A 25,166-nucleotide genomic window follows, 5' to 3' on the forward strand; every position below is an offset into this window, starting at 1 on the left:
ACTGAGGCACGCAGCGTCGGGGAGAGGATGAGGATGCTCCTGGGCACACGCTCAAACCCTCTCCTGCATCTCCTCCCCAGCCCCTGGCAGCAGGTGACAGACACCGCTCTGTCCCACCCCACCGTCCCAGCCAGCCTACCCCCCCCCCACGTCACCCCCAAAGCTGGCCGGCAGCGTGGCGAGGAGCCGGAGCAGGGAGAGGCTTTGTTGGAGTAAGGCTGCCATGAATTATTCAGAGCGCGACAATAATTATAGGAGCCCCCTGGTTCTGCTCCCGCGCCGCGGGCAGGAGCAGGATTCGTGCTGTGGGGAGGGCTGGGGGGCAGGGACAGGGGTCCTGGGGATCGCGGCCATCACCAGCCCCATCTCCCTGGGGCTGTGGGGTGACCCAGCGAGGCAGGAGGGGACCCCAGGCACCCTGCCCCCCCCCCCGCTGAGGAGCCCCCTGCCCCAGACCCCCGCAGCTGGATGCCTTGCTGGTTAAACTGGCAGCTCTGGGGAGCCAGGCTGGCCCCACCGCCGGCGCTGCCCACCCCGTGGCGGCTGCAGCACCCCACACTGCCCAGCCCTGCGCCCCACACTGCACAGTCCCGTACCCCGAACCCCCCAGCACTGCACCCCGGTCCCCCCACAGTGCTGTACCCCAATGTCTCGCCGCCTCGCTCCCCAAACCCCGGCAGTTGGGGTCACCCTCCCTGAGCCCCACATGGGCACAGAGACGTGTCGCTGCCTCACGGGGACGGGCACAACGGGCCCAGGGCTAACTGCCAGGACCCCGCCACCCATCCCGAGGGTACCCCTTGTGCCCCCCCATGCCAAGCCCCCACTTCAAACCCTGTCGCCGCCACCGCGAGCCCAACGTGGGGCTGCCGCTGCCATAAACCCCACAGCCCCGCAGCCGGCACAGGGGGCTGGCAGCCTCCCCGTACAGCCGCTCCTTGGCTGGCGTGCTCAGGCTCCGGGATGGAGGGAAAACAAGAGGGGGGTCAGCCAAAAAATACGCACGGGGAGCGAGTGGATCCTACCGCCGGGATCCCAGCGCTGCCTGGCCATGACCGAGGCGTGGGGAACCTCGGCCAGAAGGTCCCGGTGCATGGGAGGACACGCGGTCGGAGGCCAGGGATGCTGCTCGGGTACCGGCAGCCCCACCAGAGATGTGCCCGCTGCCACCCGCCAGCACGGGGCAAGGGGGGGTACACGTGTGCCCCGCGGTGCTGGCCCGGTGGCAGCGGGGAGGTGGCTGGACCACCTCTGAGCAACCATCTTCCCGGCACGGCACGCAAGGCAGGGGTCCGGCATGCAAGGAGGGGTCAGCCCCATACCCGGGTGAGCCGGACCCCACAGCATGGGGTAACGGGGGGGTCCCCCCAGCCCGGCCGCTGACACACCCCTCCGGCATTTTCTCATTCCACCGCGGGCTGCTGTTGCGCCGCGTGCATTTGCCACGGCCTTGTCAGCGGTGGAAAAAGCCCTATTTTGCAGCGTGGGAACTGCACCCCCAGACCCACAGCGGGGGGGCACATCCCAACTGCTCGGGCTGCCGTGCCACGGGGCGAGAGGGGACAGGGGTGTCCCCTCCAGACGAGGCACTTTGCAGTGACACCCCGTGTACCCCACAGAACACAGAGGGGACGGGAGGCAGAGTCGAGCACGCCGGGGCTCGTGGGCATCATCACCCTCGTTCCGTGACCTGGGAAAACGGAGCTTCCCGGTGCCCAGGGTGCACTGGGCCAACTGGGAATCCCACCCAAGGGCAGGCGGCGGTGCCCAAGCCGTGACTCCATGGCGCAGACCTCACCCAGGACACGGTGCGTGGGGCAGAGGGCAGGGGGCCAGCAGCTCCAGGAAAGGCAAGCCCATGGCGCAGGGTGTGAGGGCACCCTCCTGCCTGCACCCCCTGCCCGCACCCCCCGCCCGCACCCAGCAGCCCCCAGTTAGCAGGGAGGGTGCAGCAGGGAGATGAGCTCCAGGCACGGGGTGGGGGGGGGCTGAGTGGGGGGAGGAGGGCAGTGGGATGCGGGTACGGGGTAAGCAGGGGTGGGGTTTGGGGTATGCGGGTTCAGGGCATGGGGTGCACGGGGGGGCGGTTCAAGGTACGGGGTGCGCAGCGGGTGTGGGTACGGGCTTGCAACGGGCAACGTCTGGGTGGGAGGCTGGGCGGGTGGGGCGCACGGCGCAGGGCTTTGGGGGTGCAGGGTTTGGGGTGCAGGGTGCGAGATGCAGGGTTTGGGGTGCAGGGTGTGGGGTGCAGGGTGCGAGATGCAGGGTGCAGGGTGCAGGGTTTGGGATGCAGGGCGCAGGATTTGGGGGTGCAGTGTGCGGGGTGCAGGGTTTGGGGTGCAGGATTTGGGGGTGCAGGGTACAGGTTGCGGGGTTTGGGATGCAGGGTGCAGGGTTTGGGGTGCAGGGTGCAAGATGCAGGGTTTGGGGTGCAGTGTTTGGGATGCAGGGTTTGGGGTGCAGGGTGTGGGGGTGCAGGGTGCGAGATGCAGGGTGCAGGGCGCAGGGCGCAGGGTTTGGGATGCAGGGCGCAGGGTTTGGGGGTGCAGTGTGCGGGGTGCAGGGTTTGGGGGGCACAATGCAGGGTGAAGGTTCTGGGGTGCAGATTGCAGGGTTTGGGGAGCAGGTTGCAGGTTTTGGGGAGCGGGATGCAGACTTTGGGGAGCAGGGTGTGGGGTGCAGGGTGCTGGTTTTGGGGTGCAGAGCAGTGGCCTGGCACGCTGCGGTGCTGCGGGGGGTGGGGGGGGTTCACGCCGCCGCGGGACCCCGCGTGCCTGGGGCTGACATTCCCGCCGCTCCCTCCGACGCCCGGCAGCCGCCCCACACCCCGGCAGCCGCCCCACACGCCAGGCTCCCCGCTCAGCCCGGGGGCTCCTGGGGGCTGCCGCTGACCGGGCCTGCCCTAGCCGTGCCCGGGCAAGCTGCGCTCCCCGTGCCAACCGCGCTGGCTGCTTGCCAAGCCTGGCACGGCTCCCCGCCACCGCTGCACCCGTCCCAGCGCCGTGCACAGAGCCCGGGCACGTCTCCAGCTGCCTGGCATCGTGTACCCCCCACCCCCACCCCCCCCCAGCCCCCCGCTGCCCCATTCCCACCTGCCCGCCCCTGCTCTCCAGGGCTGCCCACAGGGCACATCCCCAGCCCTGGTGCTTGCCGCAGCCCCACAGCTGCGCCAAAGGCGGGCACGGCGGGCACGGCCGCAGGGATGTGTTGTATCCCGGGGCTGGCACGGCGCTGGGTGGGCAACGGCCGGTCCCCAGGCACAGGCAGAGGCATCCCCCAGCCTCCGCGCTAGGGCCAAGGGCACGGCAGGGAGGGAAACCAGCATCCTGCATCCCGCCGCTTGGTACCCGCAGCCCTGGTGACAGGCTGCGCAAGGCATCAGGTGGGGGCTGCCATCGGGCTTCCATATTTGCCTTAAAAATATGAAATCCAGCAGGAAGCAGAGCAGCCCCGTGGTCCCCGTCGCCCCCTGTCCATAGTTGAGCGCGGGCGAGTCCCGCTCCGCCGCCACGCACGCGCGTCCACCGCCCAGCGTCCCGCCAGAAACCGAACCCCGGGACCTGCAATTAATACCTGCGATAGAATGGAGCTGATTATAATAATTGGCACGGTAATTGCGTTACACCTAGGGAAGGGTGTAAGCAGAAAGCCCTGCGAAAGAGATGCTTTGTCTTTGCTTTTTTGTTTTCTCTCCAGCTCGCAGGTAATAGCCAGGAATGGGCAAACCCTCTTTTAATGGACTCTTAATAATGCTGTAATTTCCCTTTGCAGGGAAAGTTTTCCAAACAGTCAAAGATTCAAAACAAAGCAATGATTGTTCCTATTAGCATTAAATTCTACTCTGGGAGAGAGAATAAATCAAGCAAGGGGATTCAATTCAAAACAGAACTATAAAAAATCCAATAATGATTTTTTAATATTAATAAGAAAAATATATTGTTATGCACCCTTAGCATTTAAACTTCTAATCCAATCAGCGCAAAGTGCAGAGATAAATCACAGCCGCAGAGGAGAAGGGAACAACCATCAAGCAGGCAGCAATAAAATGCTGTCTTACATCCCTGGGACAGGCATAGGTTTGACAGTCTCAAACAAAAAAAAAAAAGAAGGGAAAAAAAAAAAGCCGAAATTTATGAGCCTGTCGCTCCACAAGCTTGTTAATTCCTTCCATCTCCGCACACGTTCTCCACCTGGGGCAGGGAGGGCGCGAGAGCCGGGCGAGCTGCAGGCAGGAGGTGACACAGCATCCTGGCTGCTGACCCCATGGACGCGGGGACGGAGCCGGGGACTTGCCCTTCTTCATCCCGCGTCACCCCGCAGGGTCGCGGCTGGCGGCGGGACGGGACGGGCTCCCGGGGCCCTGCGGGACGGAGCCAGCGGAGCTGCTGCTAAGGGAGGTGCCAGGCGCGGCCCCAGGCGTGCTCCCAAGCACGGTCCCCACCGTGGTCTCCCCAGCCTCCGCCATTGGAGGCTGCACGGGGCGTTTCCGATCCCACGCTCCCCAACGCACCCAAGAGCCTGGGCAGGCTCCAGGGATGCTCGAAACATCGGCGCCCACCGATGCGGTGCCCGCCCCCGCCAGCATCGACACACCGGTATGGAGCCAACGGTCCCCACGTGGCCCCCAGTCCCCCTCCGCTCCCCGTCCCTGCCTGCAGAGGGAACAGCCCGTCCCATCGCACAGGTCCGTACACGCGGAGCGGCAAAGCATGTGGCCACGTAACCCCCCCTCCGGGCTAGGAGATGCCCCCCACTTTGCCAGGGTCACAGCCCAGAAGAACCCCGGCCAGGCTCCCCCGTGGCACGCGCCGTGCCGTCCTCGGTGAACTCATTACACATAACAGCCCCACCATTCGCCGCTGACGCAGCCGCAGCCGGACTATTCCCCCGGATTTATTGGCTCCGGCCAGCGATGAGCCTGGGCAAGCTGCAAAACGCCACGAACAGTGGCCAGCGGGTCTCAGCTCCCCCCGGGTCCCCCCGAATCTCAGCGGTCCTGCCGAAAGCAGCTACATCCAAGGGGAGGGAAACGTGGAAGAGCAGCAGCGGGAAGCGGGGGGGCAGTGAAGCACCTGCAGCTGGCAGCCCCGACCCAGCGATGGCCGAGGACAACAGACGTCTCAGCCACGCAGGGAGTTCCCGGACGGCTGGCAAACTGCTGACGCCACCAACCCGGGCGAGAGGGCATTTGGGGACAGGGGGACGGACGCGCTGCTCCTGCTCAGGAGCGCCCCGAGGCTCCGATCCCGCCGGATCCCAGCGGCTGAACTCCTGGGGAGGCTGGGGCGGGGTAGGGTGGGGGGGGCAAAGGATTAATTACAGCTATTACAGGTCCAAACCTGACGTGTTGTGGAGCGTTTCTGCTCCATTTTCATTTCGGATGATTTGGGCAGTGGGTCGGGGGGCAGGTGCCAGGCTCGTCCCCATGGTCGCCAGCGTGGCACCACTTGGCTCCCGTGCAGCCGGTGCCATCCCGTCCCGGGGTCGCAAAGCCCCGGGAGCCGAGGGCATCCAGGCCCCCCTGGCACCTTGTGATATGTTTTAAGGAATAAAAAAAAAAAGAGGTGATATATCCCTGCACCTGGCTTTTGGGCTCTCCTGCGGACAACAGCCAGGACCAAGGTGGTTGCACGGCCCTTGGCGCGGACCGACAAGTGGCACTGGGAGCACTGGGCTTGGTGGCCAGTCCAACCAGATGGGGGGCCAGAGGCTCAGCCTTTCCCCCATGGGGTTGCCCAGGGAGCCCGCGGAGGGGGGACACGCATCCCCCCATCTCTGCACCACCCTGCCGTCCCTGCCAGCCCGGCTGCGGGAGTTGATGCCAGCGGTCCCCGGGGTGGCACGGCCACCAGCGCATGACTGGAAAGCACTTGGGGACCTCAGAGCGTCAGCGGTGCCGCCACTCCCACCACTGCAAGGCTTTCCCACCGGACTCCGAGCAGGATGCGGCACCCCGGCACGCAGTGCCCATCCGCGGCACCGTCCCCTGGGGACCCTGGCTGGGCAGGGAACTGGCACAGCCCCGCGAACGCCCATCTCCTCCCCGCGAACGCCCATCTCCTCCCAGTCCCGCCGGAGAGGAGCCAGACTCCCCGGGAGACACCACGGCTGCCTCCGGGAGGGCAAGGGTCTGGGCTACCAACGGCGAGGCTGCGGGCAAGGGGATGCGCCTGCCGGGAGGGCACCCAAAGCCCGGCTAGGGGGTGCGGGCAGGGGGTGGGCGCGCAGAGGGTGGGGGCGGTTTGGGGAAGGGGAGGTTGAACTTTTGAACCAGCAGGCGGGAGAGATCAGTGCATTACCTTAACGCGAGTTAAAAATAACCGTCTCGTCTCTTGAAATGAGCCTGTCTGCAATTACAGCTTGGCATGTCTGCTCCGGAGCGTCCCCGGGCTGGCACCGCGCCAGGCGGCTCCCAACAACCCTCGCCTTTCTTCCCTCTTCTTGGGGGGAGGCTTTTCTTTTTTTTCTTTGTTTTTTTTTGGGGGGGGGGGGGTTGGGTTGGGTGGTTTGGGTTTTTTGTTTGGTTTTTCCACCCCCCCCCACCGCCCCTGCTTCCCAGGAAATCAAAGGCGGCTGCTCGGCGCCCTGGCTGGGGCTCCCCACCGCCTGCCCAGCCACGGCGGAGCCTCCAAAAGCACCCACCCCCTGCGGCACCCACCACCCCACAGCACGGCCACCTTGTCCCCGGCCCCCATCCCCTGAGGACACCAGCCCGTGCCCCTTCAATGGCCGTGCAGCGGCGTGAGCCGGCCCGAGGCACGTTGGAGGGTCCATCCCCGCGCACCCCCCACATCCCCGATGCCCGTCGGACCGCAGGGCGCGGGCGCACGTGGGAGCCCGGCACACGTGCACCGCGTGTGGCGGTACCACGCCCCGAGCGCACGGGCACGGGCGTGCGAGTGGACACGTGCGAGTGCCGGCGTGCGTGCACAGGCGGCGGATGCCCCGCGGCATCGCTGCCCGCAGCTCCCCGTGCTCTGCCCAGCCCGGCAGGCAGGCACGGGCAAGGGTTTGCTTGGCCCAGGGAGCCCAGAACTGAGGCTGGCATGCGCGTCCTGGCGTCCCCCCGCGTGTCCCCATTGCCAGCACCGGGGGCTGATTGGGAAACCTCTGTACCCGAGGGGGGCATAAGTGGGGGAGCAAAGCGTGGGAGGCAGCGGTGACGGGCATCGACCCCGGCACCCACACCCTGAGGGCCAGCGGGCAGCAGAGCCCTGTAGCCTCCCTGCCGCCAAGCCCCAGCACAGCCCCATGGGCACAGCTGGGTGCGGGGGGTGGCAGGGAGGGCTTGGGGGGGGGAAAGGATGAGCCCCCTCCTGAAAAAGTGGGCAGCAGCCACGCAGACCCCAACATCATCCCATCCTGGTTGCTAACCCCTCTAGGGCAGCCCCCAGCCCCACGGGACGGCCAGCAGTCCCAGGGGAGCTGGACACCCCATGGCCAGACCCATAGCGGGCGACAGCTCAGGATGCTCTGGGATGCTGGAGCATCCCCACTGGGAGGGAAAGGACCGGCCCGCTTCAGGGGTCCCGGCACCCCCTTCCCAGCGCTGGCTGCCTTGTACTCCTCCTCCTCTTCCTCCTCCTCCTCCTCCCCGCGGCGGGTGAAAGCAAGCTTTGTGCCGGGGCTTTCAGTTCTCCTGGCTGGCGCCCGGCCAAGGCACCACATAATAATGAACAGATGCTGGCCAAAATGAGCTTCAGCGGCAGACAGGCGAGCCTCCCCGCGTGTCCTTCCGTAACCCAAAGTGCCTTTCACCTCGGCACTAATCAGGCACCTTCAGCGGGAAGAGAGGAGCCGACGGGAAGTGTTGGGCTAATTAAAAGTAACGCGAGCGGGGAGCCCACGGCGGTGGGTGCGGGAGGGCACGGGGGAAGGCTGTTGTGTCCCCCGTCCCCTCCCCGCGCAGGCAGGGCCGGGGTGCAGTGGGGTGGCAGGGCAAGGGGGAGACCCCATACCCAGCTGCAGAGCATCCCCACGGGAGACCCAAGGGCACGGTGACACCACGGCTTGGGATGGACCCCGGGGATGGAGGGAGCAGCCTGGGGCTTAGGGTCCGACCGTGCCCGGACCCTGCTGCGGCGGTGAAGAGGGGAGATTCATCCCCTTCCTGCGTGCCCCCTCTGCGAGGACACGGTGGTGACAGGGGTCCAACCCCGCTCCTGAAGCTTGGGGTACCTCCTGCTGACGGCAGCATCCCAGCGAGGATCCCACCAGGATGGGAAACGGGGCCAAGGCGCTCCAGCTCGCTCCCACATCCCGCCCGGCCCGACCCGACCCGCTGCGGGCACGGCCTCCCTGCGAAATATTTACGAGGCTTTTTAAGAAGTACGAAGCCAAGCACCGGGAAATTAATTCACTTCCCAGCCCAGGACGCTGGCCCTCCCGTCACAGCGCCCGGCAAGCGGGAGGGCGGGATGCACGCAGGGACGGATGGAGGAAACGCCAGGCTGCGAGCGCTCTTCTAGTCCGCAGGATCTTAACTGTAGCTTATATTCCAGCGGTTATTAAAAATAAAGGGGGGGGGGGGGTGCGATGGGGAAGCTAAGAGCAGAGCAAGCTGTTCATTTGGAGCCTTTCCCTTGGGTTTAATAAAGCCCCACTCACTGCTGTAGTATCATTTTTATGCTATCATAAAGCCGGACCATTTAGCAGGTTTGTGTTACTTCAGCAGTTAGCGCTGCATGAAAAGCCATTCCAGAAGAAGGGGCGGGGGGGGGGGGGGGCGTGAAACAACAAAAAAAATTAGAAGGAAGATGAAAACCTCCAAAAGGAGACAGAAAAACGAGGCGGGAAGGAGGAGAGGAGCCGGGGGATCCCTCCTGGCCGTGCCACCAGCAGCACGTCTCGGCAGCTCGGGGGGAACGCGTGGGCCCCCACCACCGTGTGAAGTCAGGGACACACAAGGAGTCTCCGCTCCAGCCCCGGGACACTAAAGGGTGGGGTACCCCCGCCCAGAATCCGGGGGGGACCCCACCTGTACTGTGGGAAAGGGTTGGGGGGGCCCCTCGCATTGCATCGGTGGGGATTGGAGAGCCAGGATGGCTTTTCCAGGGGGATGAAGCGGAGGGTTTCCCCGGGGTGAAGGAGGTGGCAGCTCCTCCCAGCCCCGCTCAGCCCCCCCCGGACAGCTGGGCTCCCCAGCCCCTCTGCTCCCAGCCGTGGGCAGCTCTCCGGGGAGCATCGGGCTCTCCGTGCCGCTGGAAAAATCGCCATATATGGAGAGGATGGGGATACGTGAGCCGAGCCGAGCCAAACCATCCCATGGGAGCCCCGACCAGGCACCCCCCGTGCTCAGCCTGGGGCTGTGCCCCCTGCCGAGCCCCCCAGGGCCGGGTGGCACCCACGCTGCTAAGCCCGGTGCAAACGGGAGTGAGCCCGCTGTGCAAACCAGAGCCGTGTCACCCCTAAGCCCTGTCACCCCATCCTCCCCAGAACTCCCCCCTTCGCCACAGTGTCACCCCCCCCCATGACACCACCCGCTTCCTCGCTGGCACCCGGGCTGCCCGCTGCAAGGGGAAAGCCATCCCCATTGGTGCCAGGCGCTGGTTTCGAGCCTCGCCAGCCGCACAGGGCAATGTCCCAGGCAGATGCACTAGCCACTAGCCCCCATGCAAGAGGGGAAGAGCAGGGGCTCAGGCGGGGGGTGACATCGGTGACAGAGCGTGCAGAGCCAGCAGCAGCTCCCCCGAGGGATGCTCTTGCTGTGTCCCTGCAGTGCCGGGTGGCTTTGTGCTTCGCGCCGGCAGGGACGGGGCCAGGGCCATCCCTCGGGGGTCTCCGTGCCCAGCAGGGAGGGGAAGCACCCCTGGGTGCACCCAGACCCTTGGGCGGCGCGGGGCACTCACGCCGCACCCCCACCCAAACACCCCTTCCAGCCCTTTTTCTCCCCAATTCGTTTCCATCCTGCCCTGCAAAAGGGAATGTGGCTCCTGGCGAGGGGGGGGATGCTGTGCCTGGCAGCCCCCGGCCCCGAGCACGCCGCGCTCCCAGCTCCCCCGGCCCCTGCCCAGCACGCCACCGACCCGGAGAGGTAAAAGAGGAGGAGGTGTCGGGGAGGGCTGGGAAATTAAGGTTTTCAGCGCTGTCAGAGCCACATCAAACAGGCATCCACCAGCTGATTGCTTGATTGTTATATTTTGGATGTCAAACCGGAGCAAGCAGAAACCTTTAAAATGCATCAGTGCCGCTGCCTTTTTGACGGAGGGTGTTGGTTTCCCATTAACAAGTGGAAAGCGTGAGCTGGAGCAGAAAACTTCAAGCGCTTTGGAATTGATAAAATAACAACTCCCTAATTAAGCAGATCTGTCAGTCAACGGGCGCCTGCTGCCCTGCATCGGGAGCAGCAGCAGCAGCTCCGCCGCACCAGCCCAACGTGCCGGCCCAGCCCGCTGCGGCGCAGGGGAGCCCCGGGGGCCGCAGAGTCCGGGGCCGGGGAGGTAGGGAGGGGGCAGCGGCCGCAGCATCCCCCCGTCCCCGAGAGAGAGACTGGGCTCCTGGGCCTGATGCTGAGCACAGCTGAGGTGTTCAGATGTCCTGCCTCAGTTTACCTCGCCATACAACCATGTAATGCAACCCCCAGCTTGGCACGGAAGGAGAGGCCTGAGCCCCAAAACGCACCCCGTGGCCACATCCTTCCCCTCCAAGAGATAATTAACCAGCCTGGGGGAACATATCCCCGACAGACACACCAGACACCACGGCCGGGTACGGGTGCAGCATCCCCATGGCCAGCTGGATGCGGGAATGGGTCCTGCTGGGAAAGCCCCCCAGCCCCGGAGCAGGGCAGTGGGGTTTGGAGAAGTCCTGCCGGAGCAGCAGCAGCGCAGGCAGCACCCCACGGGGATGCCGTGCCCTCGGCTGGGCTCCCAGACCCCCGCAATCCCGCTCTCCCCAGCGCGGGGAGGCTGCAAAGGAGCTAATTAAAGGAGCAGCCCATTACCCGAGACCCCCCTCCGACACCGCTGCGCTGGGTAATGAAACGCTTTAAATCTGCGATGCTACTCCCAGGCCTGGGGCAGGAGGGACGTGGCATCTCCAGGGGCTCTTTAATAAGCCGCCAGCAGCTCGTTACTCCAGAATTGACTGCCCAGCGCTCCGGCTGCTGCCCCGGCACCAGGAGCTGCCAGCCCGCCCCGGGGAGGGACGCTGGGGGGCACCCAGGGGGTCCGGGGCCAGAAGGGACATGGGGCTGTGGGGAAGGTGTTTAACCCCTGCCACGATGGTGTCCGAGACGGCCGAGCAGAGTGGGGCTCCGCACGCCGCTTCTCACCCCGGGCTCTGCCAGCCCTTGCGCCCAGCTGGGGATCGGGCACCTGCAGCACCAGGACAATCCCGGGGTACCCGACCCCCAGGCCGGGGTGAGGCAGGGGGGGTCACCGGGTGGTCCTCCGTGTCCCGCCTGCCCAGCAACTGGGAGAGCACCGGGCCGGGCTGGGCCGGGGGGTTTAAGCCCCAGTGCCAGGGCGGGTGAAGGGGGGCTGCCAGGAGGGCGGGGGCAGCAATGGTGCCTCCCAGGCAGCGGATCCGCCTGCCCACAGCCCAGGGGAAGACAGGCAGAGGCACAGCGGAGCCACTCCGACCTGGAGATAGGCCGTGGAGGCAGGGAGCATCCCATCCTGGGGTGCACCCAGGCGAACCCCCCCCGAGCGAGTGGCTCCTGCAAATGTCCCTTGGTGCCCAACAGCAGCGGGACCCCGAGCATGTCCCCCCCCTTGCACAGCACACACTATGAAGCCTCTGGGGATGCAGCCCCCTTGAGGAAGCCACCAAGCCCCATGGCGGGTGACAGGGCTCCGTTGCCAGCACCCCAGGCAGCGCTGGACACAGGCCCGGCACCATCCCTACTCCAAGGGACAAGGGACACCAGGAAGGGCGTGGGGGGCAAGGGACAGGGCTGAACAACCCACGTTGCTCCCACACGCTCCCTGGTGGAGGCTTTGCCGGGAGAAGGTGGTGGCTCACGGGTCCCCCGTGACTCTGGGACACATCAGGGGACCCCCCCCCCCGGGTGACAAGTGACACAGGGAAAGGCCACTCCTGCTTCCCAGGAGGATGCCCTCCAGGGTGGCCTCTCCCCAGGCTGATGCGGGCAGGCAGCGCTACCGTCACGGCCTGTCCCCACGCCAGGGGCCAAAGCCGGTGCTGGCGTAGGCGGGACGGGAAGCCTGTGCCACCTCGCACACCCGCACAGGCACACCCACGCGTTGCCACTGTCCCCCGCGCACGCCCTGGCATGCCCAGAGAGGACACGGGTCACTGCTCCGTCCCCTGCAAGCTGGAGGTGGGTCAAACCCCAGCACTTGCCTGTGACAAGGCCAGCTGTCCCCAGCCGGGTCCTTCCCGCCCCGGGAGGGCTTTGCTCCATGGCTTTGGCTCCTGTGCCAGCACCGGGAGACACGAACTTCCCCTTTCCCCGCTCCCTCCCGGCCACGGGCACACGAACTGCCTCCCAGCGCCGTCCCCTCGCCCTTCAGGGACACCAGGGGCTCCCCAAGTGTCCCACACCCCCAGTGACGCGCAACTCGCCAGGAATCCCTGCGCTCCTCATCCCAGCCCTCCCCGGCCACCCGTCCAGAGCCCTGACAAACCTCTCCGGTCATGTCCCCAGACCCCATCGGTGAGTGTCCCCCACTGTCCCCAACGAGTGCGAGTCCTGGGGAGACCCTTCTCCCTCGGCGCACGCCCAAGGCCAGGCAGGTCTCACCCCAGGTGGAGGTTTGATCAGCCTCCTGCAACCTCCGCAGCCCACAACGGCCTCCCCGGGTGACTCTCGGCACTGGGGGGGGGACGCCAGCTGCCCCCTGCCCACCCGTCACAAGCAAAGCAAGGCAGAGAAGACGCCCAGCCTCCACCGCGACACCAGCTCCCACAGCCCCGCCGCAGGTGCCGCAGACAGACGGAGTCCGGCCTCCCTGCCCCAAAAGAGCCCCATTTGCAACCAAGAAAGAGAGCGGGGCAGGCCGGGTCCAGCCACCTCAGACGGAGCCAGGGCACGTTGTGCCAGGACCACAGGCTGGTATTAGAGCCCCCGAAGCCTCGTTACACACTAATCACACTGGAGGTGACAGGGCTTAGGGGAGGGCTTAAGAGAAACCGTCTCCTTTTTACTGACACCATCTGGACACAGGCGATCTCTTCCCCCTTCCCAGTGCGGAGCCAGGCGAGCGCCAGCCGGAGGGGCTGGGGCCGGTGTGACCCCCAGGAGCGGGCACCCCCCATGCCCTCACGCGGTGCCGGGATGGTCCACGCGATGCAGCCCCAGCTGGCACCCAGCGAGAGGGGACTGCTCCCTGTGCCAGGGATTTCTGACAAGCCCATGGTGCCAGCTGGGAGCAGAGCCAGCGTGGAGCCGTGGGGACCGTGTGTGGCCCCCGGGAGGGGGACACGGCCCCGGGGAAGGGGAGGGCCAAGACAGGGGAGACGTACTGAGTAAAAGCGCATCTTTTTGCCCAGAACTGGGTAAAAGCCAGCCCAGAGACACCTGTTTGGGGACAGCCTTCCCTCCAGCTGTCCTCCCGGGCATGCCACCAGCACTCAGGGACCCAGCACGGACGGGGTGCCCGCAGGAAAGGTCAGGCAGAGCCGTGGCGGCAGGATTGTCATTCACCGTACCCCAGCGTTCGGAGGCCAGCGGGAGAGCTGGCCACGGCCCCCTCCCCGCCGCCATCCCCCTCTCCCTGACCTCCCCGGGGAGGACGGCGGCTCGGCGCTCCAGCTCCATGGCACCCGGCTCCATGGCACCCAGCCCTAGGCCAGCGGGTGAACCGGGGACAAGACCACCCCGCTTCCAACACGCAACGCCTCCAAGCACCAGCTCCCCCCAAAACTTGACCAAGCCCTTTTCCCCCCAACCACGAGGAAAGCAGGGATCCCCCCCAGCCCAGGGCGAGCTCCGGGGGAAGCATCCAAGCCCCGGTGCACCTTGGGGAGCAGGGGGGGAAAGTTGCGCTGGGGGTCAGGGGGGGTCAGGTACCTTCCAGCCGGCAGAGCTGTTGCTGTCTCCTTTATCCTTAAAGTAGGGGACGTATCGCACCATCCAGTCGTAGATCTGGGAGAGGGTGAGGCGCTTCTCCGGGGAGCTCTCGATGGCTTTGGTGATGAGGTCGGCGTAGGAGAGGTTGCCCCAGGCGTTCCTCCGGGAGGTCTTGGCCTTGCGGAGCTGCCCGACGTCCGCGCCGGGGGGCGGCAGGGAGGCGGCGGCGGCTCCTCTGCGCTCCACCGGGGCCGCCGCGTTCTCGGTTCCCTCCCCGCCGCCGGCCGCCAGCGCCGGGGGTCCCCCCGCCGCGCCCCCATCCTCCTCCTCCGCCGCGAAGTCGGGGTGCGGGAGAGGCCAAGTGCAGGACCGGGGCCGGCTCTGCGGCTCGAAATCCGGGTCGATCTCCACCTGATGCGCCTGGAGCTTTTCTTCCATGGTCCCCTCCCCGCCGCTCCCCACCCCGCTCCCCCCCAAACCCCCTCCCCGGAGTTACTGGTGGTTTCCACCCAAAAAAAAAAAAAAAAAAAAAAGGAGAAAAATTTTAAAAAAAAAATAAAAAAGAAAAAAAAAACACAAAACGAAAACACACGAGCTGGAGCGGAGTGCGAAGAAGGGCTCCAAGCCCGGCTGGCGGGGGAGAAGGGAAGGAGGAGCCGCGGGTCCTGGCGGGGCGCGGGCAGCGCAGCCCCGGGTCCGGCGCAGCTCTAGCAGGCGGCTCTGCCCGGCTCCGCGCCGGGGGACGGGCGGCTAACGGGAGAGACGAGCCGGGGGGGACGCTGCATATTCATCGGTCGCCTCTCCGGCCCCGGGCGAGACGGGGGGGTTGGTTTTTTGGTTTGGTTTTTGGGGGGGTTCGCTGTTTTTTTTTTTGGTTGTTTTTTGTTTTGTTTTGTTTTTTTTTTTACCAACCGCGGAGCTCCGGAGTCGTTCCCGGCACAAAAGGCGGCGGGGCGGCTGCGGGCGGGCAGGGCGCGGGGAGTGCCGCATCCATCGGCGGGGGCTGCACCGGGCTGGCGGCGCGGTCAGGCAGCAACAGATGAACCGGAGCGACCGGCGGCGGGCGGCATCCTCTGCCGGGGACCGGCGTACTCCGGGCGGCGGGGCACCTGGGCGGGGAGAAGCGGGATGGACGGACGAACGGACGGACGGACGGATGGGGCGGGGGGAGCCCTTGGCACGGCGGGGGGCCCGGCGCTAAGTCCGGCGGCGCGGCGGAGCCATGCTGGCGGGCGGCAAACGCACCTGACAGCGCCGGGCGAGGGCGGCGGCGGGCGGCGGGCGGGCGGCGGGCGGCTCCCCGCCCCTACGCCCCCCCGCTCCGTTTCAGCGGCCGCGCACCTGCCCGCCGCCGCCGCCGCCGCCGCGCTGCCGCCACGGGCCGCATGCTGGGGCGGCCGCCGTTCGGTTCGGTTCGGTTCGGTTCGCTGGGTTCGGTTCGTCCCTCCGTTGCCCTCCTTCCCTCCGCCGTGCCTGGCCCCGAATGCGGCCGCCGCCGTGACACGGGGGGAGGGCCCGGAGGGGCGGGGGGAGGGCGGGGGCGGGGAGGGCCCCGGCGCCGCGCGGGGCAGCGGCGGGGCGGGACGGAGCGGAGCGGCCCCGGCACCGCGACCCCCCCACCCCGGTCCGCGGACCCCCGGCGGCGGCGGCGGCCCCACGTGCGCCCCGGGCGCCCCCCATTGTTGCCCCGAGCCGCCGCCGCCTCCTCATTGGTGGGAGGCGCCCGGCGGACACGCCCCCCCCGCCCGCCTATTGGCGCGGCGCCGGCGGGACGCTCGGCGGAGGGGGGGGGGATTGGGTAAGGGGGGGGAGCGGCCCCGCCCCGCGTGTGACGTCAGGGGTGCCGGCCGCATCCGCGCGTCACCCCGGGCAACGCCGTCCGCGGGACACGCCCCTTTACTACGGAACACGCCCCCTTTCCCCGCGGCCACGCCCCCCCAGCGCGCGGCCGGGGAGACCCCCCGCGGGCGGGACACGCCCCCCGGCAGGACACGGGACACGCCCCCCGCGAGAGGCCCCGCCCCCGGCGCGAGGCCCCGCACACACCCCCAGGGGTCCCGGCGCGTCCGGTGGCTCCCCAGTGACGTCACCGCAGGGGTGTGAGGTGGCGATGAGGTCACACCCAGCGGGATGCCCGCAGCCCCCCCTCCCCGGCCAGGCGGGCGGCAGGGGGGCGGGTCGGTTCCCCCCGGCGCTGCACCCGCGGTGGTGTCCCCTCACCCCGCGCCCACGGGGACACGCACCGGTTCCAGCGCCCACTGGGGGTGCGTGCCTGACCCCCCCACCACCCCCTGCCTGCACCGCACCAGGGGGGACCCCTCCCCATGCACCCACTGGGGACACACACCTGCCCCAGCACCCACTGGGGACACACACCCCTACATCCACTGCAGACACACACCTGTACCCACTGGGGACACACACCTGCACCCACTGGGGACACATACGTGCCCCGCCACCCACTGGGAAGACACGTCTGCACCCACTGGGGAGACACGTCTGCACCCACTGGGGACACACACATGCCCCGGCACCCACTGGGGACACATGTCTGCACCCACTGGGGACACACGCCTGCCCCGGCACCCACTGGGGACACACGGCTGCACCCACTGGGGTCACACACATGCCCCGGCACCCACTGGGGACACACACCTGCACCCACTGGGGACACACACATGCCCCTGCACCCACTGGGGACACACGCCTGCACCCACTGGGGACACACACATGCCCCTGCACCCACTGGTGTCCGCAGCACCTCTGTGTCCCCCCCCCGCCACTGCACACCCAGGCCATCTCCCCCACGCTGCCTGCTCTGACCGTCCCCACCCCCCACCCAGCCCTCCACAGCCACCATGGGGACGTGCCACCAAGCAGCCCGGGTTGCGCTGGGGCTTTGTCACCCTGGCTGCCACTGGTTGGGCCTGTGCCTTTAGCGCCATGGTGACATGCCACGCTCCTCCTGCGGCCCCGTTCATTGTCCGAGGGGACGGGCTAAGGTTACCCAAGCAACTCTGAAGCTGATGGTTCCGGCCTTGAAGTGCTTGGCCTGACAGCTCTAATAATATAATAAAGTATAATATAATCTAATAAATATAATATAATGTAATAAATATAATACAATGTACAGGAGGTACTTGACAAGTGCTCTGTTTCACGCAAACTGCAAGTGGTGGCGGTGGCTGCAGGTGCCCCAGCGTCCCTGGAGGCACATCCCAGCTCGCGGGGGGTGAGGGGTTGCGTTCGCCACCCCCTGCCCTGCAGACGGGGACCTGCTGGCCGAGCCCCACATCCACCGGTTCAGCTGGTCCGGCCGGGCTGAGCCTGAGCCAGGCTGCCACCAGACGTGCCCTGGTCACACGGGGCGTGCAGTGCCAGAGCAGCCTCCAGACGGACCAAAACCCCCCCCGCCCCGACCCCACAGACTCCAGTGTGGAGCAATCCCCCACATCTCCCTGTGCCTCCCTCCTCCCCGGAGCGTTTCTCCTGGGATCTATCCCAAATTTCCCTTGCCACAGCTCACACCCACATTCTCCTTCCCCTACCCGCAGGCAGGATCGTTCCCTCCTCTCTCCTTTTCCCCACTTGGAGCCCGGCGGCGTTTCTTCCCTGGGTCTTGCCTTTATTAGTCAAAACCCTCCCACATTTCTCACCTGCTCTTCCAGCCTTGTTGTTCCAGCCCAGGCTCTGCTCCCCAGTGCCGAGCCGGGTGGGAGGGTCCCATCCTGCACAACTCTTCCCGTGCGGCTCCCGCGGGGGTCTCTCCCTGCCCGGTGCCACTGGGTTTCTCCAGCAGCATTTCTCCGCCTCCGCTGCGGCGGGCGCATCTCCCTGTGGCCACCCTGAGCCACCCCCTCCCTTGGGCGACAGTGCTCAGCGCTGCCAGGTCCCCACCGAGCTTTATCACTACCTAACGCTGCAGAAACGCGCTGCTCTCCCTCACCCACTGCCTCAGCGCCCGCACCTGTGGAGCAGCATTTACCCTGGCGCAAGGGGGACAGGCAGGTGTCGGGCGGCGGCGTGGCTCCTCGTGCCCAAAAGCTGCCCAGTGCTCCCACCCCTGGCTTGCCCACTGTCCTCCTCACTCGTCCCCGAGGGCGCGGAGCGGCGCGGTTCTGGGTGCACGCGGTCCCGGCCAAGGCACCCGCAGGTCTGGGGCGGGGGGTGGGGGGGGCACAGCGGTGGGTGTTCTACCCTCCGCCCCCCAGCAGCAGCGCGGGGCTGGCTTCCCGCACCACCATCCCCAGCACCTGCTTAATTATCACTTAACCGCCTGGCAGCAGGCAGGAGCAGCGCCATTAAGCCAGCTGCACGCTGCCACCGTCCCCGTTAAGCAGCAGGCCTCGCTGCTCATCCAGAGCTTTAGGGTAAGAGGAGTCTCCGGAGCAGAACTGGGGGACACCGAGCTGTCGCGTCGCTCTCCCAACACCCCGGCGTCCCCTCCTGGTCCCCGCTGCCCCATCCCAGATGCCAGGCTGGAAGCTGGGGGAGTGGGGGTCTGCGGGGTAAGCACTGGGGTTTCAGAGATTTTTAAAAGTCAAAACCCTCCCACATCTCTCACCTGCTCCTCCAGCCCTGTTTTCCCAGAAGTGAGCACCGGGGCCCGCGGGGAGCACCAGAGCAGCAGGTCTGGGGGGCAGAGCAGAGCAGAGCCCGGCTGAGGAGCAGGGAAGGGGGTGATGGGGGTGGCGGGGGCCGCGGGACTCAGGCACACATCTCTCCCCAGCATCCTCCTCATGGCCAGCGCAGCCCCCGCCCGACGCAGCGCCCCGCTCTGTCCTTTCCCTGCCACACCGGGGCAAAGGCGTCCCGTGGGGTGCGGGACTCCCCCCTGTCTCCCCGCTGGCCGGAAAACGGGGCTCCCCTGGCCCCCCGATCCATGCGCGGGACAGGAACCAGTTTGCTCTCGATGACGATGATGCCACTCAACACCTTGGTTTATCTTGTGAAGCTCATGCTTCAGGAGAGGGAGGGAAGGGGTGCCGTACACGGATGTGTTCAGCTCCGGTGAGGTGCCCGGCACCTCCGAGGTGGGGAGAATGAGTCTGAAATGGAAAACGGGAGCCCAGTGGGGATGGAGCGAGCAGGACCGGCTCTGGTACATCCTGCCGTGCACGTGTGAGCTGCTCCGTGCGAGTAACACTGGCAGCGAGGGGGGCTGTAACTGCCCTGTCCCAGCGCTGCCCCCCTGAAAGCATCAGGTCTGTGCCCACCCTCAGCACGGATGCTCTGGTGCCTGGGGAGTGGTGGGTGCTCTGGTGCCTCGGCTGCTGCAAGTCATCTGCAAAACCGGTCTGGATGGTCCCAGAATGGTCTGAGCAGGAGGACCCCCAGCGTGCCCCATGCTGAGCCCCACAACATCTGCTCCCCAGGGGAAACCCTCCTCTGGATGGGGGAATGGGGGACAGCAGGGAGAGCTGGGGGGGATCATACCCACGGACGGGAGGCAGGAAGGGAGAGGGGCCCCTTGTGGGATGAGGAGGAGGAGCAAGAGGAGGAGGAGGAGGAAGGAGGACTGCTGCTCCAGGCATCTGCTGACTGACTGAGGAGTTTATAAATACTTTATAAATACTTAAAGAGTGGGTGTCAGGAGGATGGGGCCAGGCTCTTCTCAGTGGTGCCCAGTGACAGGACAAGAGGTAACGGGCACGAACTGGAACATGGGAAGTTCCAGCCCAACATGGGAAGGAACTTCTTTGCTGTGAGGGTGGCAGAGCCCTGGCACAGGCTGCCCAGAGAGGTGGGGGAGTCTCCGTCTCTGGAGACATTCCAAACCCGCCTGGAGGCGTTCCTGTGCCACCTGCTGTGGGTGACCCTGCTCTGGCAGGGGGTTGGACGGGATGATCTCCAGAGGTCCCTTCCAACCCTATAATTCTATGATTCTATGACTGGATCTCGGGCAGGGTGGTGCAGACGAGCCCCCGCTCCACCATCTCTCTCTGAGCAGAGCCAAGGCTTGGTGGCCTTGCTCGGTGCTGGCGTCACCTCCTGTCCTACCAGGCCAGCAGGACCTCCATCTTTCTTCCACCCGAATCATTCCTGCAACATCCCGTGCAGGCCCCCTCCGCCCTCTTTCCCCCTCTCATTTACACCCGAGGGCTGTTTTGACACCCCCGTCTCCTTCACCACCCCTCCTGGGGGTACCCAGGCCCTGTGGCAGAGCCCCCCGGAGGGTGATGGAGCTGTGGGAGCCAGCGCGGGTGCCAAGGAGGGACCGCACTGGGCAGTGCCCCGCTAGAAGGCAGATGGGGATATCTGCCCGCGCAAAAAAAAACCATCAGCAGGCTCCAAGGACTGTGTTTGTGGCCGATTTGTCTCGCCGCCAAAGAAAAATCACGCTTCCAGCACCGCAACAGAGGGTACCCGGCTGCAAGGGCGCTCCCCCAGCACCGCGGTCTGGGCCGGGGAGAGGAGCGCGAGCGGCAGCCAGGGAGAAGGGAGCCCTGCCAGGGTGCCCATCGCGCCCCACAGCCCATCACCCTCGCCCCAGGCCACCCCCCGCACCCCAGTTCTGGCAGGAACCGGCAGACAAAATTTCCCACGGGCGGCCAGAGAGAACCAGGGGATATAGCAGCGAGAAAATCCCAGCAGCATTCAAGGCTCCTGCTCCGCATTGAGAGGCAAAGCCACACGTGCAGCACGTCCCGCGAAACGAAAATTCACCCGAATGCTAATTCGGGCCTTTGAAACGCCGCGTGTGACGATCCCACGCCGTCTCCTCGCAGAGCGCCTGGGTATCGCGGCGCAAAGGGATCTCAAGCGGCGTGTATTAAAAAATCCTTTCACGGAACATAAAGTGGAAGTTAAGCGAATGAAATGATAAAGTCGAAATGAAATATTTTTACTTTCCTGAAATGAGCTTGGTGTTTTGACATGATCGGAATAAACATTTTGACACTGCTGAAACAAGAAAGTCAAAGTGATTCTGCTAGACTTCTTCCTGGAGAAAATGGCAGCAAAATCGACAAGTTCCCGGGGAAAGATTTGATTTCAATAAACCCCTGTTTTCTGATGGAAAAACGCTCCGGACAATGTTTTCCTTCAGCCCTGCACGGGGAGCAGGTTTCCAGGAGAGACCTGGGTCACCTTCTTGCCAGGCACCGGAGCCGTTTCACGGAGCCGCGGTGGGGAGGGAGGGAAGGACGGAAAGCTGCCTCCATCCTGCCTGGGGAAGGGCGGGATGAGGAGGGATGGACGCACCCTGCACACCTTGGGGTTGGATCCTCCAGTGTCTCGTAAGGGCCAATGCCGAGCCCTTGGTCCGCGCCAGCGGCCCCGGCAGCCCAACAGCAGCGGGGCTTGTCCCCTCCCTCACGCTCACATCATGTCAAACCAAGTGCATCCCAGTGGGACTAAATCTTTGTACTTTTACTTGGGGAAATTTCAAGGAGAAGTGTCTTTAGTTGAAAACCAAAAGCGTTGCAGTTTGAAAGGCTGGAGTTTTGCTGAAAAACTCAGCAGACACCTTAGGAATTGTCCCGTGTAGCCAGTCGCTCCATTTCTTTACGTGAGTTGGGTGGAAAATTTCTGATCAACAATTGGTGTACGCTATGGGTATTAAATTTTGCTCCAGAATGGCTTTTAGGGAAAAAAATTGCTCTTTAATAACAGTAATGCTTAATAATAGTTTTTAATGTTAATCCTTGGTCACAATTCCACGTGATTAAATACACCTTTGCTCGATAGAAAACAGCGTATTTGAAAATACAGATAGAAAAACGAGCGACTCATTCTGGATGTCATCTCCAAACATGTTGAGGAACAGGAAGTTATTGGAAGTGGTCAACATGGATTTACCAAGGGTAAATCATGCTTGACCAATCTGACAGCTTTCTATGATGTTATAACGGATTGGCTGGATGAGGGGAGAGCCGTAGATGTCATCTACCTTGACTTTAGCAAGGCTTTTGACACTGTCTCCCATAACACCCTCATTAGGAAGCTGAGGAAGCATGGGCTAGATGAGGTGACAGTGAGGTGGATCGAGAGCTGGCTGAGTGACAGAACTCAGAGGGTTGTGATCAGCGGCACAGAGTCCAGTTGGAGGCCTGTAACCAGTGGTGTCCCCCAGGGGTCAATACTCAGTCCAATTTTATTCAGTATATCCATTAATGACCTGGATGACGGGACAGAGTGTATCCTCAGCAAGTTTGCTGATGATACCAAACTGGGAGGGGTGGCCAACACTCCAGAGGGCCATGCTGCCATCCAGCGTGACCTGGACAGGCTGGAGAGCTGGGCAGAGAAGAACCTCATGAGGTTCAACAAAAGCAAGTGCAAGGTCCTGCACCTGGGGAGGAAGAACACTAAGCACCAGTATAGGTTAGGGGTGGACCTGCTGGGAAGTAGTTCTGAGGAGCTAAGGATCTGGGGTCCTGGTAGACAGTAAATTATCTATGAGCCAACAATGTGCCCTTGTTGCCAGAAAGGCCAATGGAATCCTGGGCTGCGTAGGGAAGACTGTGGCCAGTAGCTCGAGGGAGGTCATTCTCCCCCTCTACTCTGCACTGGTGAGGCCACAACTGGAATACTGCATCCAGTTTTGGGCTCCCCAGTTCAAGAGGGACAGGGAACTACTGGAGCGGGTCCAGCGTAGGGCAACCAAGATGACTGAGGGACTGGAGCATCTCCCTTATGAGCAAAGGCTGAGAGAGCTGGGACTCTTTAGCCTGGAGAAGAGAAGGCTGAGGGGGGACCTTATTATGGCATACAAGTATCTAAAGGGTGGGTTTAAGGAGGACGGAGCCAGGCTCTTTTCAATGGTTCCCAGTGACAGAATGAGGGGTAACGGGCACAAGCTGGAACATAGGAAGTTCTGATCAAATATGAGAAAAAACTTCTTTACGGTGAGGATGACAGAGCACTGGAACAGGCTGCCCAGGGAGGTTGTGGAGTCCCCTTCTCTGGAGATTTTCAAGACCCGCCTGGATGCAGCCCTGAGGGATGTGCTTTAGGTAATCCTGCTCTAGCAGGGGAGTGGGACTAGATGATCTCTAGAGGTCCCTTCCAACTCTGAAGATGATTCTGTGATTCTGTGATTCTGTATGTCATGCAATGAGTTCCTGAACCCTCTAACCTCACCTCCTGGCGTAGCTCCCACGGCCGAATGCAAAGGCGGTGAAATCTCCCCAGCCCCGCGCAGCGCTCCCTCGCCCCACACCCGCAGCGGCTCCTCCGGGCTCAGAGTCACCCCGGCAGCTCACAGTCGCTCGTCGCGCTCCCCGTCTCCCCAGGCAGAGCCCCCCATCATCTAAAGGGGGACTGTGTTGGCAAGAGACCTTAGTGGGATGTGGTCGGCTCCTAGCGCTGGTGTCCCACAGGTGAGGGCACGAAACCATTGCCAGGGACTCAGTTTTTGACTGGACGCATCACTACGCCGTTAGCACCCAGCAGGGATGTGCCGATCCCCATGGGAAGCACTTACCAGCAGTTGAGGTCCTTCGGGGAGCCTCCTCCACCTCCCAGCTCCATACGGGGGACCGTGCCCCACGTCCCTCGGCTCCTCTTTGCCCCGTGTCCTGCCAGGGTCCCAGTGACCTGTAGGAAACGGCCAGCATTGGCCACCTCCCCCAGTGTCTCCCCTTTTGGGTGCTGTCGGTGGCCAGCGCGGAGGTGGGCAACAGGCCCCCCAGCCCCAGCCCTCCCCGGTCACCGCACGGAGGGGTCCCCACCGTTGCTGCTGGGCTTTGCCCTGCACGATGGCACCCACGCCGGGGGCTCGGTTCCCCCCGAATTCGCGAGGTTGATTCCTCAGACCGAGCTCAGTCGCAGCTTCTTCAATAGCTTCAACCTCTATTTGCATTTAGAGGCGAAAACATTCTCCTCGGAGGTTGCATGCTAATGCAGCATCCAGGCATCCTGCATGATTGCCTCCTAGTTAGTCTCATCTGCCTGAGTGAACTGAAAACTGTTAAACACATTGAGTGTGTCAGACCAGATATTATCAGAAATAAGACTACCTTTCGCTGGCACCCACGGCTTGCAGACACACAGCAAAGAGTTATTTAAATCTTTTCCAGCTGTCTCCCATGTTTCCAGAGAGGCTCGGCTCTGGCAGGTCTTTTAACCCTTCCCTTCCGATAGGTGATGTTTTTTTGGTTTGCTCTTTCCTCTCCTGGGCTTCAGGGGTCCCCACTGGGCTTGCGCAGCTCCCCGCCGTCCGCTCACCCCCACGGGCTCCTCTCTCTGCCAGCACCAGAGATGTCTCCCACCACCCTCCGCCTCGCTCGCGCACCCGGCAGCTGCCCTGGGTGCCCTCACCCAGCCCCTTCCCCTCCCTTTTTGGATCCCCCAAACTCCGGGCTGCGCTTCACGTTTCAGCGAGGAACCCCAAAGCCTCTCGGCCAGCAGCCTCGTCCCTCCCCACCCCGGCTTGGCGCTCTCCCCACCGCCGTCGCCTCGGCGCGGGGCTGCGTGGCTGCCTTCCCAGAGCACATACTGACGACGCTGTTTCGCGAGCCTGCCTTGGAGCGGGAGCAGGAATCGAGAGTAAAACCCCCAGTTTGCACGGCCAGCGTGTTTGAGAAGGGCCATCTGGCTGGGCCTGCGGTCCAAGCTGAATTTGCTGGATGGTTTTGAAGGTCACCGAGCAGGGGCTGAACGCGCTTCCATATTTTCCCATATAAATACCTGCATCTCCAAGGGAGGGAGCAGGAGCATACGCCAGCAGGAAGGGGCTACGCACGCCCTGCCTGTTGACGGGGAGGTGGGCAGGACCCCGGAGCGAAGCAGCAGGGCTGCAGGAGCACGGGCACACATGCAGGCACCATGCAAACACACACATGCACCATGCAAACACATGCACCATGCAAACACGCACACGCACCTGCTCAGAGGCCCTGGCTCTTCCCGCTGGGCCAGGCTCCAGCCCCAAGCCCGTCCCTCCGGCTGCCCTGGGCCACGCTGCTCCGGCAGCAGAGCTGGGCCCCCTTTCGAAGCAGAGCCCTTGTGTCCGTGGACCCCAGAGAGCCCCTTGTGTCCCCACAGCGGCCAGGAGGAGGACAGGAATCACCCAAGATCCCCAAGATCCTTGAAGACCCCTTGCTCCAGGTCTCCCACAGCCACCCAGCCCGGTCCTACGCTGCACCGACCAGCACGCAGCACCCAGCCGCAGTGCTCAGGACCTTCTCCCACCCATGCTGACCACTGCACGGGGACAGCCAGCTCCCTGCCATAATGACAGTACCAA

The 25,166-nt window shown here is 64.5% G+C and overlaps 1 protein-coding gene across 1 annotated transcript in view; it reads right to left on the minus strand.

The window, feature by feature from the left end:
• The window catches only part of FOXO6 (forkhead box O6), a 42,512-nt gene extending 28,051 nt beyond the window's left edge, over positions 1–14,461 (minus strand). Inside the window, exon 1 of the mRNA XM_063355824.1 lies at positions 13,976–14,461. Coding sequence (XP_063211894.1) covers positions 13,976–14,413 — 438 coding nt within the window. The 5' untranslated portion in view covers positions 14,414–14,461. The remainder of the gene's footprint in view (positions 1–13,975) is intronic.
• Between the last annotated feature and the right edge of the window lie 10,705 nt (positions 14,462–25,166).

This window comes from Chroicocephalus ridibundus, chromosome 19, assembly GCF_963924245.1.
Source record: "Chroicocephalus ridibundus chromosome 19, bChrRid1.1, whole genome shotgun sequence".
NCBI lineage: Eukaryota > Metazoa > Chordata > Aves > Charadriiformes > Laridae > Chroicocephalus > Chroicocephalus ridibundus.